General features: G+C 43.6%; 1 protein-coding gene across 2 annotated transcripts in view; it reads left to right on the top strand.

Moving 5' to 3' along the window:
- NCAPG2 (non-SMC condensin II complex subunit G2) overlaps positions 1–18,266 on the top strand; it is a 73,778-nt gene that overhangs the window by 26,139 nt on the left and 29,373 nt on the right. Inside the window, exons 11-16 of one of the 2 annotated variants that reach the window (XM_030933203.1) lie at positions 566–691; positions 5,203–5,382; positions 9,089–9,241; positions 14,921–15,143; positions 15,368–15,480; positions 17,317–17,490. In XM_030933203.1, the coding sequence (XP_030789063.1) occupies positions 566–691; positions 5,203–5,382; positions 9,089–9,241; positions 14,921–15,143; positions 15,368–15,480; positions 17,317–17,490 (969 nt within the window). The remainder of the gene's footprint in view (positions 1–565; positions 692–5,202; positions 5,383–9,088; positions 9,242–14,920; positions 15,144–15,367; positions 15,481–17,316; positions 17,491–18,266) is intronic. The other variant, XM_030933204.1, reaches the window with a different exon arrangement.

Here is an 18,266-nt window from a genome sequence, read left to right as displayed (position 1 = left end):
GCAAACTCTAATTCAAAATTACAATAAAATAGTAAAGATAAAGCTGGAGACTGAATGCTTTGTGAAATTTTTGAACAAATGTTTTTTTCTTTTATTAAAAGCATTTCTTGGTTTCGTTTAACTGGAAACCTGGATTGGTTTAGTGCTAACTACACAGTTATTTTTAAGTAACCATGTTTAGGGAAGGAGATTAGAGACATGCCGTAAAGCAAACCAGCTTAGGCTGTGGGTGGTCTGCCGTGCTGTCTTGGGCTGTCCAAGTCCTTGAGAAATCTAACAAACACACAATGACTTTTAGTGCAGACAACCTGGTGTCTTTAGTGAGGATGTGGGGTGACCACTTAGTGACATGAAGTGGGCTCTGAAGTGAAGAAGCTTGATCTTTTCATAGTATCTGTTGACGTTGAACTGAGTAATGTTTGGTCAATTTAAATGTTATGATTGTCTGTAATTTGAAAATAAATCTGTATCAAGATAATTAAATTGTTACTTTGGGAACACGGTACTTAAGCCTTCGCTTGTTAACTCTTTGGGATTCTGAGATACTCTTCTTTTATTATTATAGGCCAGAAACTCTGAAGTTCGATCAAATGCTGCATTGTTGTTTGTTGAAGCATTTCCTATTAGGGATCCAAACCTTCACGCTATTGAAATGGATAGTGAGATTCAGAAACAGTTTGAAGAGCTCTATGTACGTACTTCCGGTGGTCAAGCTTCTTACAGATACCAGCTTTGTCTAGGCTGTGGCATGTACTGCTTGTGTGTGTCCTCACCTCCCCTGTAACAGCCAGAGCTCTGCTCCCACGTGACATGGTTTCTAAACCTGGACTATTCTTCAGAGAGATGCCGCTTCTCCCTGGGGCCTTCTGCAACAGCGTGGACCCATGGTGTCTTTTTCTACTTTGGGGACGTTTAATTATTTATTACTACGTGTGGTTGTAACCATTTTGTGCATGCGCCTGTTGTCTCCCCAGTGGAGAAGTGGCGTCATACAGTGGGTAAAGCACATGCTCTGGCGTCAGCCCCCTGCTCTCTGGGGTCAGATTCCACCACTCTCCCTTAATAGGAATGTGGCTTTGGGCCACTCAACTTCTCTGTGTCTTTCTCTGTAAGTGCAGTTGTGACACTGCCTCTCATAAAGGTGTTGGGTAGCATGATGAGCAAACACTGGTTATATTTCAGGGCAAGCCTACAAATAATGCCTGTGGCAGTTGACTTTTCAGATGAGGTGTTAGGATGTTAAGATGCGGCATTTATTTCCGAGGAGTATTGTGGATTCTTTTCATCTACTTAGTCTGTATTTCCTAACAGAGCTTACTTAAGCAGTGCATATTATCTACTGTCCTAAGTAGTAAAGTTTTAGGAAACAATGACAGCAAAGTGCTATTGTAATGCTGTCGCCTGTGGTGCTTCTGAAATACTCCCTTTTGTTTTTCTTTTTGTTTTCTAACTTATGGAAAACCTGACATGCAGAAAGTTGAAGTAATAGTATAATAGGCCTGCACAGTGGCTTACACCTGTAATCCCAACACTGTGGGAGGGTGAGGTGGGAGGACTATTTGAGGCCAGGAATTTGAGACCAGCCTGGGCAACAGAGTGAGACCTCGTCTCTACAAAAAGTTACAAACAACAGCAACAACAACAAAAAAACAGCCCAGTGTGGTGGCACACACCTGTGGTCCCAGCTATTTGGGAGGCTTCAGCCCAGGAAGTCAAGTCTACAGGGAGCCATGATCACACAGCTACACCCCAGCCTGGGCGACAGAGTGAGACCCTGTCTCAAAAAAAAAAGAAAAAAAAGTGTAATAAATATCTGTATACTTCTTCATGCACACACACACACATCCCTAAATGAAGTCATTAGTATTTTGCTGTGTACATTATGTATATTTACAATTTTTTTTTTTTTTTAAGATTCCTTATTTTCAAGTTTTATTTTATTTTTAGAGACAGAGTTGTGCTCTCTCTCCCAGGCTGGAGTCCAGTGGTGTGATCGTCACTCACTGCCGCCTCAAACGGGAAGATCACTTGAACCCAGGAGGTCAAGGCTATAGTGAACCATGATTATACTACCGCATTCCAGCCTGGGCGATAGAGCCACACCCTGACTCTTATTTTAAAAAAAGAAAAAAACGGCCGGGCGCGGTGGCTCAAGCCTGTAATCCCAGCACTTTGGGAGGCCGAGACGGGTGGATCACGAGGTCCCAGCTACTCTGGAGGCTGAGGCAGGAGAATGGCAGGAACCCGGGAGGCGGAGCTTGCAGTGAGCCGAGATCCGGCCACTACACTCCAGCCTGGGCGACAGAGCGAGACTCCGGTTCAAAAAAAAAAAAAAAAAAAAAAAGAAAAAAACTTTGTGGAAAACAAAATTTTAATCTCATGTAATTTTCACATGCCATAAAATGATAATTTGTTCATTTTTTCCGACCATTAAGAAATATGAACCATTCTTAGCACTGTGGGCTGTGTAGGAGCAGGTACCAGCTGGGTCTGGCCTGCGGCATTGTTCGCCAAAGCTGGCTGAGAGCTCCTGTCCCTGGTGCTGCACCTCTTGAGGCTTTAACTCAACCTTTAGATGGAAATTAGGCTCTTTCACGAGGGGACAAAGGAGGTGATCTGATAAATAAGTAAGAGCAGTGGTTATTTCGTGTATCCTCTGTGTACCTTAACTGTTCTCTCATGCTTTTTCCTCTATTGGTATTTCTTAAACCTGAGTAATATGGCGAACCTTTTTTTTTTTTTTTAAATAAAAAAGGGCCTAGGTGCAGTGGCTCATGCCTGTAATCCCAACACTTTGAGAGGCTGAGGAAGGATTGCTTGAGCAATCCTGGGCAACATGGTGAAACCCCATCTCTACCAATTAAAAAAAAAATCAGCTGGGCACTGTGGTGCATGCCTATAGTCTCAGCTACTCGGGAGGCTGAGATGGGAGGATCGCTTGAGGCTGGAAGGTCAAGGCTGCAGTGAGCTGAGATTGCACCGCTATACTCCAGCCTAGGTGACAGAGCAAGACCCTGTTTCAAAAAAGAAAAAGACTCTGAATGTTTTTAAATGAAGAGATGCGACAGAAACAGCATTGTGAGTCATGTGCTATCATTTTGAGTGCTTATCTGGTGACGGTGTAATTGCAAACAGGTCTGGACACTGAGCCCGGAGAGGATGTGGTTGTAAGGTGATTGTCCAGAATATATTTTTATTATTTTTAAAGATTATTATTGAAAGTAATTCATAGACAACACAATATATAAAAACTTCTGAATCCCAAGAACAGGCCCTCAGATTCCTAAAGTTCTTTTCTATTTTTTTTTAATCATCTTTTTTTCTTCCTGTTTGCTTTTTCTTAAAAGACTGGTCATCTTTTCTTAAAGACTTAAAAGACTGGTCATCTTTTCCATTCTTAAGTTTGGATAAAGGATTGAGTTGGTAAGGTAGTTAGCAAGGGTTCTTCTCCAGTTGTGTAGGGTTGTGTCTCAGGTTTGCTAAATGGGCTGAGTGCAACAGCAGGTGGGCTTCCCTTAGTTTCTGTGGAGGAAGAGCAGGCAGGCAGGTGACCCCTCGGTACCCAAGTACAAAGGGCCCTTTCCTTCTGGGTGGCTTTGCTTTTCCTTCTTTTGCCTTTCTGGAGGCTTAGAGTTATTGATGGTTCTTTTTTTTGTTGTTGTTCTTCTTTGTCTGTTGCCCAGTATCTCTTTCAGGAACTCTTCCTGGCAGATGACACACTTGGTTTAGAAACCATTTTTAAGACTTTATCCTGGGGGCACATCCTGGCTCCTGAACTCCTGCTGGCCTGTGTGCCTCACCAGGGGTTGTTTGCCGCCCTTGTCATGAACTCTCTTTTCTGTAACCTGGGCTCTGGGTTCGGGGCTGATGTGAGCTCTCTGAGGTCACAGCCTCCTGTCTTTAGAGCACCCTTACCTGCTCTTTTCTCCACGAATCTGTTCCTTATTCCGTTTCTTACAGAAATTCCTCAGTCTTTTTGTTTCTGTTATTGCTAATAGAAATTGATCATTTTGGTCAAATTTGGGGGAGGAGATGGGGTAAATGCTTAATATTAACTTGAAGCCTTTTTTTCTAATTAAAGTAGTAAGAATTCTGTTGTGTTTTTCAACGTTCCTAATAGAAAATGTCATGCATAATAAAAAAGAGACTGGAGTAATAACCCCTGTGCCCACAACACAGTTTTACTCATTGCTGACTAATCCCAATCTGAATTCTTCTTCCCCTGTCTTGAAACATATTTGGGACATCATATCATTTCAGCTCTAAATGGGTCAGAAGGTATTGGTAAAAGATAATCTTTTTTTTTTTTTTTTTTTTTTTTTTTTTTTTTAAATCATGCCATGATCACAGCTAAATTAACGGTAATTCCTTAGTGTCTTTGGGTACCCATTCGTTGCTGCCATTTTCTCATTTTGTTTGAATGTTTCTCTAAGGCCCATGTGCTATGACTTACTGACATGTTGCTTAAGTCTCCTGGACCACGAGCTCTCTTGCTATAATCTTTCTGTGTTTTGATTCTTAAAACTTGCTAGTTTTGTTGTCATTGAAGAAACCAGATTATTCTATGATGTTCCCAGCAGTCTGGATTTTATAGAACCCATTCCTGTGATGTCATTAGTGTGTCCCTCTGCGCTTTGTGTTTCCTATAAATTGGTGGTTAAATGAGAGAGTGGATCCGAATCATGTATTTGGGATTTTGTTGCGTGAGATTATTTCCCTGGTGGTGTCGAGTACTCCCATCGGGGTACTTACTGCCTCATTGTCTCCTTTTGAATTTTTAGTGCCGCTGACGATCATGGCCTGGATTAGTTCGTTACAGGTAGAATTATTTTCTTCCTGGCTCTAAAATGCATTACAGCATTTTAGAATTCAAAAGCGTGGTGTACATGGGCCATGCCTCATCTGAACGCCTGCCATGCTCGGCTGAGTGTGCAGATCTCACTGGATGACAGAGCTGGTTTTGAGTTACTGCTGTCAGGGGATGTGGCAAATAAGGCACCACATGTTTCTGGCTTGATCTTAAATACTCTGCTTTAGAAGTGATAGCAAGTAATCTCAGGTCTAGGAATCCATATGTGTCCAGTGTTTCTATGCTCAAAGTTTCTCTAAGTTACGAGTCCCTGAAGTGCTCATGTGTGAAGCAGGTGTTGATTTCGGGAATTAAGTCAAGGTTTTTAAGCCTTTCTCCCCTCCTACTTATAGAGCCTTTTAGAAGATCCTTATCCGATGGTCCGTTCCACAGGGATCCTTGGTGTTTGTAAAATAACTTCTAAGTACTGGGAAATGATGCCCCCGACCATCCTTATTGACCTCCTGAAGAAGGTGACTGGGGAACTGGCATTTGACACAAGTTCAGCTGATGTTCGTTGTTCTGTCTTTAAGGTAAGATTTTTTAAATTATGTAAGTAATGTTTATTTATTGTGGAATAATTAGAAAAACAGAAAAAGAAGAAGATTAAAATAATACCTGTAATCCTACTCCACAGAGATCACATTTTTGACTTGTCATATATCCAGAGTAAGCTTTTTAAAAACCAAATTAAAAGTGTTTTCTACAAAAAATGACTACTTGAACTAATAGTTGTTTTTAGTGTAAGGGGAGAAGGGGTCCCAGTACTGTTGAATTTATTCTCTTTTGTCTCTTTATGTGATGTCTTGGAGAAATATATTTTGCGTAGAATCTGGTACATAGAATATATTTGGATTCACTGAAGTAATTTTTTAGTATCTCCCACCTATCACCAACACCAATCGTAGCTCAAACCTTGCAAGAGAGACTCACATTTTATTTTCTAAGCAACCTGAACTGTCTCAGGTTTACAGAAATGGTAATGTGTATGTTGGATGGTAGTGGGGTGGCCACTGGTCTTTTCTCCCCTGGCTTTGGTGGGAACATGTGAAATGAGCCAGAGGGAGGGAGCTGCCCAGGCTGCGATAACAAGCGCTCTCCGAGAGAGGGCTTGTAAATCTGTACAGCGCTCAGAGAGGCCAATTCAGAGACTTTCTTGAGGGCCTGTGAGATGGCCTGAGAAGAACTGATCTCACTTTCCCGCTACTGGAATCAACTGTTTAGAAGCTCTGACTCCCCTGAGCACAGCAGGTGACTTCCTCTTCCCTCATGTGCAAAACAGACATTTTCAGAGCAGCTCTTGGGCCTCCTGGCCATGCCCCTGTGGGGGTCCTGTGGATCTTCCTCCCCACTTCTCAGGAACCTGCTTGCTTATTTTCTCTATTTGAAAAGTTTTCTGGACTAGGTGCAGTGGCTCACACCTGTAATCCCAGCACGTTGGGAGGCCAAGACGGGTGGATTGCTTGAGTTTCATGAGCTCAAGACCAGCCTGAGCAGAGTGGTGAAACCTGGTCTCTACAAAAAGTACAAAAAAAATTAGCCGGGCATGGTGGTGTGCACCTGTAGTCCCAGCTACTTGAGAGGCTGGGGTGGGAGGATGGCTTGAGCCTGGGAAGCAGAGGTTGCAGTGAGCAAGATTGTGCCACTGCACTCCAGTTGGGTGATAGAGCCAGACCTTGTCTCAAAAAAAAATTTTTTTTTTTTGTCTGCATGTTCAACCTCTCCCTCTCAGCCTATAGGCTTATATATATCCTTCCTATAGGTTTGTAAGCATGTTCACATCTCCATCTGAGGCAGAGGCTCCCCCATCTCTCCTCATTGCAGAAGGATATTCTGAGGAGCACGTCTGTGTTTGTGGAGTGATCAGACTTTTGGGCTCATGCCTATTGCTCTGCAGTAATTGTTAGGAACAACCTTTTTACTCTCAAAAGAGTCTTAGTTTAGTGATCACCTGAATAGTCTATCTCCATTTTCTGCCAGTCCCCAGTCCACTATAGAACATCTTCTATGCCCACCACTCCAGTAAAGCATTTCTGGCCAAGGTTAGTTTCACATGACGCTTCACTAGACTTTTTTGATCTCTGAGCAGAATTCATCCCCACACCATCCGCTTGTCCTTCTGGAAGTTGTTATGAAACATCAGTCCCTCTTCTTCCTCTTTGTCTGTGGTTGGATGCTCTTATTCTTTAAGTGTTGGCTGAGGAGTCAGGGACCCATGTGCTTCTTGCACTGTGATGGGCTCACCCTGGCGATCTGGTTTCCAACCTTGCTCTGACTGCAGTTTGCACGCAGCTGGTCCCAGTTTGCAGACAAGAGTCTTCTTGAGAGCTCTGCTCAGGTGACCAACAGGTAGCTCTGCGATTAAGATTATCCACAGCTTGCAGATTAGGAAGTGCTCCTGGGGTGCACACCTCTGGAGGGGAAGGGACATTAAGCCACGACACAGCCTGGGAAAGCCTTGTGCAGACCCACAGGCAGCTCTGGAGCCAGCAGAGCCCTTCAGACTGGGCCCATACTGATCCACCATTGCACACTGGCTGCCCAGGAGGAAGGCATTTTCTTCAGGAGGCCGTCCCCACGCATGCTGATGGTGAGGGCAGCTCAGCGGCCCCGGGACAGCTGGGGTGAGTGCCTCATTTCTGACGGGGCCTTGGCAGCATGTTACAGCAACCACCCTGTCTCCACTGCTGAGTCATTACCATCTTTTCCAAACCTGCTGCCATCCAAGAGTTTTCTTTGTTTTCCTCTCTCCCCTTTGCTCCTCTTTTTCTCCTTGAAGTGGTGATGTCATCTGCTGAGTCACTCACTTGCGTGCTCTTCTTGCTTCTTCCTCCTTCACCCAAGTCCTGTCTTTCCCTTCCTGGAGTTCTCTGAGGTTCACCTGCTCCTTCCTGTTGCTGTCACCCAAAGTGGCCACGGCTCCCTGGCCAGTCTTTTCTCGGTCCTGACCTTCTGAGCACAGTCTGGTGCTTTCATGCTTCTGAGGAAACCCTTGCAGGGCCACTCTGAGATGCCTCCCAGGCCTAGATGAGTGATCTGTGAGGAGGGATGGGTGGGCTCTGGAGTAGAGGAAGAGTCAGCAGAGAATCTACAGAAGAAAGACCAGAAAAGCTGAAGGAGAATTAGGAGAACACAGTGTTGTAGGCGGGGCTACAGGGGCTGTGGGATGGGGGGTATCTGGCAAGGTAGGTGGTGGCCGGTGTCCAGTGGGAGGGCAGGATCAAGGGGTGGCTGTGGACACAGGTGGAGCAGATGATTCAAATCAGGCTGCCCTTTGGTGCTTTGGAAGAAGAGCTGTATATATTTGAAATTTTTTGAAAAAATTATCATCGTTAAAATATATGTGGCCAGGTGCAGTGGCTCATGCCTATAATCCCAGCTCTTTGGGAGGCCGAGGCGGGTGGATCACGAAGTCAGGAGATCGAGACCATCCTGGCTAACAAGGTGAAACCCAGTCTCTACTAAAAATACAAAAATTAGCCAGGCGTGGTGGCAGGTGCCTGTAGTCCCAGCTACTCCAGAGGCTGAGGCAGGAGAATGGCGTGAACCCAGGAGGCGGAGGTTGCAGTGAGCCGAGATCATGCCCCTGCACTCCAGCCTGGGCAACAGAGTGAGACTCTGTCTCAAAAAAAAAAAAAAAAAAAAAAAAAAAATATATATATATATATATATATATAGTTTCTCCTGAAACTAGATAGAGAAGGCCGTAGAGTTAAGCAGTGCTGGAGCTTGGGGGCCCAGGCTGAGCCTTGGCCTGTGGAGGAGCACCACCTGCTACATGGGCGCTGTAGTCAGCTGAGAGTGTGTTTGAGTCACACACACTGGCTCTGTTCCCTCCAATCCTCATGCAGTATCGAGTCAGGAAATGCAGAGTTCTTGGACTTGGTGCCTTTGGAGACCACATGACCAGTAGTTATTCTGTGTTTCTTTCAACTAAAAAATCCTCTAAAATTTAGCTAAGAGAGAGCATTAAAGATTTCTTTTATAATTGCTTTAATCTTATTTGAACAAAACAATGAATGGACCAAATAGCAGTGGCTGGACCTATACTACTTCATTAAAAGTATGCCTTTTATATGAAATAGTTCTAGAAAAAGTGTTATTTTCCGTAGGTATATTTATTTCACTAGTAGTTCTAGTAAAGATGGAACCGAATGTTTTCTTTAATGAAGTTTTCCTACCTGAACCTTTCATTGGCATGTTCTGATTTTGAACTATTTATCTTTCTCTGTGTTGCAGTGTCTGCCAATGATTTTGGACAACAAACTGAGCCACCCATTGTTAGAGCAGCTCCTGCCAGCTCTCAGATACAGTCTCCACGACAATTCGGAGAAAGTGAGGGTGGCTTTTGTGGACATGCTGTTGAAGATCAAAGCTGTGAGGGCTGCTAAGGTACAATGAATAGGGCTTTTTTACCTAAGACATGAAATAGGGGCTTGTATTCATCAAACAGAAAGAAAGTAGTTTTAATTCCACATTTTAAACTGATAACTGGTATTATTTGACCAGTTATCTCTGTCATCAAATGTTGTTTTGTGTTTTTCATCAAAGATTCTAGAAATATTATCAATATGTTTTCTTTTTGAAAGACATGAATGTAAGCACCCCCTGCCTTCCATTATATTTTTATCATGTGTGAAGGTTTTCACTGGGATACTTGGTGTAATATTTGGGTACTTGGCACCTGGTGAGCACTTCTGGAGAGTGTCGCGTATGAGCCACCCCCGCCCCTTGCCCCCCGCCCCCCGCCCCCACACAGAATGAAGGAAGCAGACACCCACTTTGTGAGAGATGTGCGTTTTGACGTTTTATAAACGACTGAAGTGATTATTCTCTTTCAGCTCTAGTTCTATTCTGCTTTTGGCTTTTGGCTAAGAATGTTGCTTATAATGTTCTTGACTTCATTATTATTTTGGTACCATTATGAGCTTTCTTCCTCCCCACAGTAGTTCTCAGAAATTTACTGAGTGCTGTTCTGTTATGGCGCAGGATCCAGAAACAGCCTGACATGCCAGAGTGCAGGGTCAGCCAGACAGATTTGTGTATTCTTAAGAGAGGTGGTGCTATGTGGCCATGAAAAGAACAAGGAGAAACTTTTTGTGGGGCTTCCTTGGAAAGGCCTCTAAGATATAGAAGTATAAAAGCATAATGTAGATGTGGTTCTGGTGTGCTACCAGCTGAATAAAATGGAGACAAATGTGTATGTAAATATTGCTCAGATATGGGTAAAATATAATTTGAAGAGAACAAGAATTTAGTGCCAGTTGCTTGGGGTGAAGAGGTGAGGGGGAGACAGGGTCCCACTCTGATGCCCAGGCTAGAGTGCAGTGGTGTGATCTTGGTTCACTGCAACCTCAAGTCATCATCCCTCCTCAGCCTCCCAAGTGACTGGGACTACAGGAGTGGCCGCCGTGTCTGGGATTGCAGGAGTGGCCGCCGTGTCTGGGACTGCAGGAGTGGCCGCCGTGTCTGGGATTGCAGGAGTGGCCGCCGTGTCTGGGATTGCAGGAGTGGCCGCCGTGTCTGGCTGATTTTTCTAGATGGTGTTTCCCCATGTTGCCCAGGCTGGTCTCAAACTCCTGGGCTCAAGCAATCTGCCCACCTTGGCCTCCCAAAGTGCTGGGATTACAGGTGTGAGCCACCGTGCCCAGCCAATGATGGGGATCTTGTCACTGCATTTAGTACCTATTACTTTGTGTGTTGTGAGTTTTGATCTGTGAATTTTTTATGTTAGAAGAAAACAAAGGATATTTTGAGTGACCAATGTAGTATTAACACTCAATGTCATAATCCAGTTGAGTTACTTTGATGCTTTTGTTGAAAATCATTGACCATATGTGTGGTCCTTCTCTGGACTCTGTCCTGTTCTGTTGATCCATTTGTTCTGTGTGGATCTTACAGTAAGTCTTGCAGTGTACATTCTCAAGCTTGGTTGTTGTTCTTTCAAAATTCTTTGGCTACTTTAGGTCCTTTGCATTTCATATAAATTTTAGAGTAATAGCCATGTGTGGTGGCTCATGCCTGTAATCCTAGCACTTTGAGAGGCTGAGGTAGGAGGATCACTTAAGCTTAGAAGTGTGAGACCAGCTTGGGACCTTATCTCTTAAAAAAATGTAGAGTAAGCATGTCAAATTTTTTTTTTTTTTTTTTTTTTTTTTTGAGACAGAGTCTCGCTCTGTCACCCAGGCTGGGGTGCAGTGGCACAATCTTGCCTTACTGCAACCTCTGCCTCCCAGGTTCAAGTGATTCTCCTGACTCAGCCTCCTGAGTAGCTGGGACTACAGGTGTGTGCCACCATGCCTGGCGATTTTTTAAAAAATTTTAGTAGAGATGAGGTTTCACCATGTTGGCCAGGCTGGTCTCAAACTCCTGACCTCAGGTGATCCATCTGCCTTGGCCTCCCAAAGTGCTGGGATTATAGGCGTGAGCCACTGCACCTGGCCAAGCATGTCAATTTTAATAAAAATACTGGCTGCAATTTTGATGGTGTTTTTTGGAACAGCCTGTTAAAACTGTAGTTCTGTGCTTTTACACTGTTGGTGGAAGTGTAAATTAGTTCAACCATTGTGGAAGACAGTGTGGCAATTCTTCAAAGACCTAGAGACAGAAATACCATTTGACCCAGCAATCCCTTTACTGGGTATATACCTAAAGGAATATAAATCATTTTATTATAAAGATATGTGTTTGCCTATGTTCATTGCAGCACTATTCACAATAGCAAAGACATGGAACCAATCTAAATGCCCTTCAATGATAGACTGGATAAAGAAAATGTGGTACATATATACTATGGAATATTATACCACCATAAAAAGGAACGAGATCATGTTCTTTGCAGGGAATGGATGGAGCTGGAAGCTATTATCCTCAGCAAACTAATGCAGCAACAGAAAACCAAATACCACATGTTCTCACTTATAAGTGAGAGCTAAATGATGAGAACACATGGACACATGGTGGGGAACAACACATACTGGGGCCTGTTGGAGGGTGTGGGGTAGGAGGAGGGAGAGCATCAGGAATAATCACTAATGGATGCTGGGCTTGATATGTAGGTAATGGGATGATCTGTGCAACAAACTACCATGGCACACGTTTACAAATTTAACAAACCTGCACATCCTGCATGTGTACCCCTGAACTTAAAATAAAAGTTGGACCAAAAAACCCAGAAAACAAAGTAGACTTTAAGGCAATTATTGGAGGAAAACAACTTTTTGTGAATATTTTTAATTTTTTTGTTTTAATTTTTTATTTTGAATTTTCAAACATATCTAAAAGCAGAGAGACTAATACAGTGAATTAGACATACCCATCACCCAGCTTTAATAATTATTGCTGTGTCCAATCTTGCTTTATCTAAACCGTATCCAGGCACACTGCCAGACTATGTTGAACTAAATTCCAGACATCATATTGTTTTCTTTGTATTTTAGAATGTATCTCTAAAAGATAAGCACTTAAAAACCACTGTACCATTATTTTATAAACAATAAAAGAATAACTCTTCAGTAAAACAAAACAAAAAACTGTAGTAGGTAAGGAAGGCAGAGGGACACAGGGTCTCTGGTCCACCAGGGAGTTTGGGTGTCAGAGCAGAGAAAGAAGGCATCATGTTTGCATTTTAGTCCTTATCTCTGCAAGTGCAAGGCAGAGAGCCATTTGGTTGTGAAGTCTCTAGAAAGGTTTGTGACAGGCATGCAAGCTAATTTCCCTTGAAAGTTAAGGTTACAGAATGACATGCGCACAAGAGGCAGTCTGACTGGCCAGAGGACAGCTGTTGGAGCTGACTGGAGGGCATTGTCTATGGGCAGGAACGACCTGGCAGCATGAGATCAGGCTGCCGGGCCTGGCATGCACACCTCAGTAATGGGTGCGCTGGCCCAGTGGAGGGTCTTGTACATGCCGCTCTAGAAGGAATGAGAGTTACACCTTCTCTTTGTTTCCTTTGTTAGCTGTTGTAGGCCTGGGCTGCTGGGCTGAGCCCAGTGGGCCAGGAGGTGTCAACACTCTCCCTTCAATGCGTTGTCCTCTTTTTAATTTTCTTTTTTTTTTTGAGACAGGGTCTCACTGTCTCTCACTGTGTTGCCCAGGGTGGCCTCAAACTCCTGGCCTCGAACGATCCTCCTGCCTTGGTCTCCTGAGTTGCTGGGACTACAGGCAGGAGCCACTGTGCCCAGCCAATGAGTCTACTTCTATTTCTACAGCAGTGTGTGGGCTGTGCAGCTCTGATCTGTGTTTTTGTGTGATGTTGAAAGGCAGCGTGGCAGACTAGATGAAAGTGCTATGATCTTGTGCTTAATTGCTCTAAGCCTGCTTCTTACCTGTTAAGTGGGAATACTAATATCTATGCTGGGGGTGGTTGCAAAAATACAGTAAATAGTGGCTCAGGCACTTGGTTCCGTGCTTGACATCCTCAGGCATTTCCAGAAAGGTTGGTTGCCGACAGCACTGTCACCTGCAGGCCTGCTGGTGTTTCCTGCTGGTGCAGTGTTCAGGGCTTGATGCCTTGCTCTTAGAAGTAACCACCTGTTGGGGCTGGAGCCTGTGGCCAGGAGGCTTTCGTGTGTTGGGACGGACAGAAGGGGTTCAGGATGGAGGTGGACAGAGTTGTTCTCTGGTCAGCACATGAGTCCTAGTATTTTTCTCTTTCTTGTTCTCTTAAACCGTGCCAGGACAACCTCTCACCCTTGGGTAAGAAGTCTCCAGTCCCTTAATTTCCAAGACTTCAGTCAGGTTTGGCAGAAGGTTCTTGTCCCTGTGGCTGTAGGTGAGAGCTGGGAACCTTGGCCCTGTCCGCTCTCCTGTGTGGGGTAATGCTCTGTCTTTCCCACGCTAGAATGTGAGTAAACCGCCCAGTGTGGGATTTGGGATTATTGTCTTTACTACAGTAACTTTTTCAGAAATACCAAGAAGTGCCTGAGTGGAAGTATCCCGGGGCGCTTCAGGAGGTGGTAATAACAGTGTCGGATGCTGCAGATTCTGTCTGAGTTGAGGGCGTACGTATGTCTATTTGAATTTGCCGTATGAGATCATGACCTTGGCAAGAACAACTTCAGGGAGGGTGGACTGCAGTGTCGACGGAGTTGGGAGGTCTGGAGCTGGAGGTGGGATGCAGGCACGCTTAGGAGCAGGTCGACTGACAAGGGAGAGGGAAGGTGGCATCCAGGAGATGGGAACCTCAGGTTGAGTTTTGTGCGTGGGTTTTTGTTCTAAGAGTTGGGATGATGTGAAGAAGAAAGATCCAACTGAAAATACTGGAAAGAAGGATTGGTCCTTGGAGCAAGGTCCTTGAGAAAAATGCAAGGTCGAGGGTTTTGCCCACCATGCAGGTGAGGAGCCCGAGGCAGGGCTTGATATGGTGCCGTTCCATTTTGCTTTGTCTTGTTCTGCATTTTTCTTTGTCGTGAATTTCTTGTGCAGACGATTGATGCTTGCTTTCTGTAGGTGCCTCAGGTGCTTTTGAGAAGAGGGACGCTATCACTATGATCAGTTCTGATTTTTGCAGGTTGTCTGGATGCTGCGTGTGAGATGGGTTGGGGGAGATGAGACTAGGCTGTGGGGGTCCATGATGATCTGGGCAGGCTTATGTCAGAGAAGGAGTCACTGGATGGGACAGGCAGCCCCAGGAGTTCAGGAGTGATGCCTCTGCCTCTTAGATAGGAGATGGAGTGTCCACGTCAAAAATGTTATATATGTTTTTACTCACTTTTCACAATAATGGGCCAAAAGTTAAGGTACTTTAAGAAATTTTTAAAATATTAGTTGACAATCATAGCTATCATTGGAGAGTTTTCTGTGTGTTAATCATGGTGTTAAGTAATTTAAATAAGCCTCTCAGCAACCTTATACTTGGGTGCCTTATATAACAGTACCTTTTAAAATACAGATTTATTTATTCTAATTTCTCTACAGAAAGTCACAGATTCTGGTATAGTCATTTGAAGTGAATTTTCTTGACTATAACAATATTTCCTTTTTTGGTTATGCTTGAAAATTTTTTAAAGCTGTTTCCAGGGTTACAGGCACAATTGATTATTTCCTTCTGCTTATGTGCTTTTTGCACAGTTTTGGAAAATATGCCCCATGGAGCACATTCTGGTTCGTCTGGAAACTGATTCTCGACCTGTGTCTCGGCGCCTGGTGAGCCTCATCTTTAACTCTTTCCTGCCTGTGAATCAGCCGGAGGAGGTCTGGTGCGAGCGCTGTGTCACCCTGGTGCAGATGAACCATGCTGCTGCCAGGAGGTTCTATCAGTACGCCCACGAGCACACCGCCTGCACCAACATAGGTAGGGAGCGCTGTTGTTTCTTGTTATGTTTTCCCCCAAAAGCATAATACAAATTACAGAGTTCAGTGTTTGTCAATTTAATAAGCTTCATACTTTAATGCATTTCTGAATAATTTCCCTTAAAATAGTACTTTTAACTAATTGGGATTATAATTTCACTATCAGATAGTTAATTTTGTAGAAGAAACACATCCATTAATTCTTGTTTATCCTAAACATTTCAGCAAAGCTGATTCACGTTATTCGTCATTGCTTAAATGCCTGTATCCAGAGGGCAGTGAGAGAGCCTCCAGAGGAGGAGGAGGAAGAGGACGGAAGGGAGAAGGAGAACGTGACTGTGAGTAGAGCAGGGCCAGGCCGGGCAGATAGTGCATCGATGGCATCACTCCCACAGGCCATTTTGTTAGGAATATTCCTATTTTTTCTTTGTTACTTTAGTATTGTTAATTAAACAAGTTATTTTGGAAGGCCATATTGTTTTTGAAAGAACTGCTTTGTATCCTTTGTAGTTTATTTTGGAGCTCAGGTAGGACTTAATACAGAAGAAAAATTCTTACCAGTCACATCTTGTCCCAGATTTTCTTTACCTTAAATGTCTCTGTGTGTTTTAATTCAACTCTGGGTGTAGCATAGCTGGATTGGATTCTGGGTACTCTCATATTTTTCAAAGTATAATTTATTAAAGGGACAGTTTCTTCAGAATCCAAAGTAACCAATTATATTAGAAGAAAATAATGTTTAAGACTTAGACACACTTGTTACTTGTAAGCATTATCTTAAGCTTCTAAACTCCTATGCTTGTGGACATCTAAAGTAAGATTTTGGGGTCATTTTGCAATGCCCACTATATTAAGAAACTGGACTTTAAAAGAAAATCACAAAACAGTTTGCCCTGTGCTGAGGCACAGTACTGGTGTGCTCCCCTAACAGCTGGTCCTGAGCCAAGTGCTTCTGGGTCTGACCCCATTGTGTCCTTCCTAGCAGGGGCAGCAGATGGCTTACCCAGGCTCTGCTCATGCCCCACGGTGCTTTCTCCTCCGTCTCCCACCACACCCTGATGGGCCACCAGCCCAGCCCCTCAGTCAGTTATACTGGGTTGAAATTGTTCAGAAGGAACTTACCAAAAACATACAGGAAATAGATGTAGAATAGAGAGAAGAGTTCAGCAAAAGTGAGGGCCACTGCCGTCTTCACAGCCATTGGGCAGGCCACCTCCCTGGGCTCACTGCACCCTCGCTGCCAGTGTTCAGAGCTTCAGAGCTGGTTCTGCTCTTGGTTTTGGTGGTTTGAGTTTCTTCTCTCAGGGCTTTTCCCTCAATATACGTTAGAGTTGCGTGACAGGCCTCCGCAGCAGGGATTGTTGGCAGGTCTGGCTGTGTGTCTGTGCTGGTGAGTGGGCATGTCCGCTTACTGGCACGCAGCCACAATGCACTTGTGTGTGGCTTGCAGTGTTGACAGCGTGGGACTGCTGGCTCTGGGTAGAAGAGGAATTTGTTAGAGTGCGTTTGTGGTTTAAAGTGAACATTCAGGTGATTACTGCACACTACCAGCATATGTTCAGGAAAATGTAAGTAGGTCTATTTATTTTAAAATGAACTAAAGAAGCCCGTGATCTAGTGGTAGTCGATCATAGTCAGTCATTATTCCAGCCTCTCAGGCTGTGTTTTGCCTGCCTGTAGGGTGGGGTTGGCCAACCAGAGACTGCGTCCTTTCTGTGACGTGATAGGCTGGGTTTTGGCGGCTGAGTTTCAGTAGCAGTCACCTTGGAGGAAAGTAGGCTTTACCATTCCCCTCCCCCTGCATCGAGATTTGTGGTGAAAAGTGATGTCTTTTAATAAAGCAGAAGATACAGTGAAAGAAAAGGCATGTTTTTTAATGGGGTGTTATGTTCCTAGATGGAGACAATAGTTCATACATTGTCATTTTTAGAGGAGTTTTCTCCATATAAACTATTTCTTTAAAGGATATAGGGTTAGTTTGGAATTTATATCCTGGGTGGGCATTTAAAAATAAGTTTACCTCCCTAGGAGATTCTAAAGTAGAGAGTAAAAGACATGAAAGTAAGACTGATATTCTTTACATTTCTGCTTTAGAGCTCTAATTCTGAGATGCTGTTATCTTTTAGTAGTTGTTATGATTAGATGATCTCACAATACAATTATTTTTATCTCAGGTTCTGGACAAAACACTGTCAGTAAACGATGTCGCGTGCATGGCAGGTTTACTAGAAATCATTGTGATTCTCTGGAAAAGTATTGATAGAAGCATGGAAAATAATAAAGAGGCCAAACTTTACACCATTAACAAGTTTGCCTCTGTGCTTCCAGAGTATCTGAAAGTATTTAAGGTAAGTCTTGATTGAACTATGCTTGTAAGCAAGGTGTGTTAAGGTTACGTTTGTTTAGAATTTAGCAAAAGTTCTCAAACATGTTTACCTCCCTGAATCTGTTTTCTTACCTGTAAAATGAGAGGGTTGGACTAGTGTTTACCTTGCAGTATAGTTTCTTTCTCTCGCCCCTCTTGAGGGTGGAGACCTTGTGTCTCTGTCTGCTTCCATATCTTCAGCACCCAGAGAAATGTCTTGGGTAAGCACTTGATTCTTCTGCCTTCGATTGTCAGTGACATTATTTCAGAATCTAATTTGATTTGCAGGGGTTTAAGAAAGAATTTTGTGAACATGGAGGTACAGTAGTACTCAAGTTCTGTGGGTAGTTTTACTTGGGTACCTGAAGCCACCCAGTAAGCAAATATGTCCCTGAAGTATTTGAGTTGTGTGTGTTGTTGGGGCAAACAGTTGTGTGTGTGATTTCTTTTTTAAAATATTTATTTTGAATTGACAAAAATTGTATATACTTTATTGTGTTCAGCATGATGTTTTGAAATATGTGCACGTTGTGGACTGGCCAAATCGAGCCAATCAGTATCACCTCGCGTACTTACCATTTCTGTGGGGAGAACGCTTAAAATCTGCTCTCAGTGATTTTCAAGAATATATTATATTGTTATTAATTGTAGTCACCATGTTATAGGATAGATCTTTTGAACTTATTCCTCTGATCTAACTGCAATTTTGAATCCTTTAGCTAACCCTTCCCACCCCCACCACTCTTCTTTGTGTGTGAT

The sequence above is a fragment of the Rhinopithecus roxellana genome, chromosome 6 (assembly GCF_007565055.1).
Source record: "Rhinopithecus roxellana isolate Shanxi Qingling chromosome 6, ASM756505v1, whole genome shotgun sequence".
NCBI lineage: Eukaryota > Metazoa > Chordata > Mammalia > Primates > Cercopithecidae > Rhinopithecus > Rhinopithecus roxellana.
Note: the sequence above shows the minus strand (reverse complement) of the source record. Positions and strands in the feature narration are given on the sequence as shown.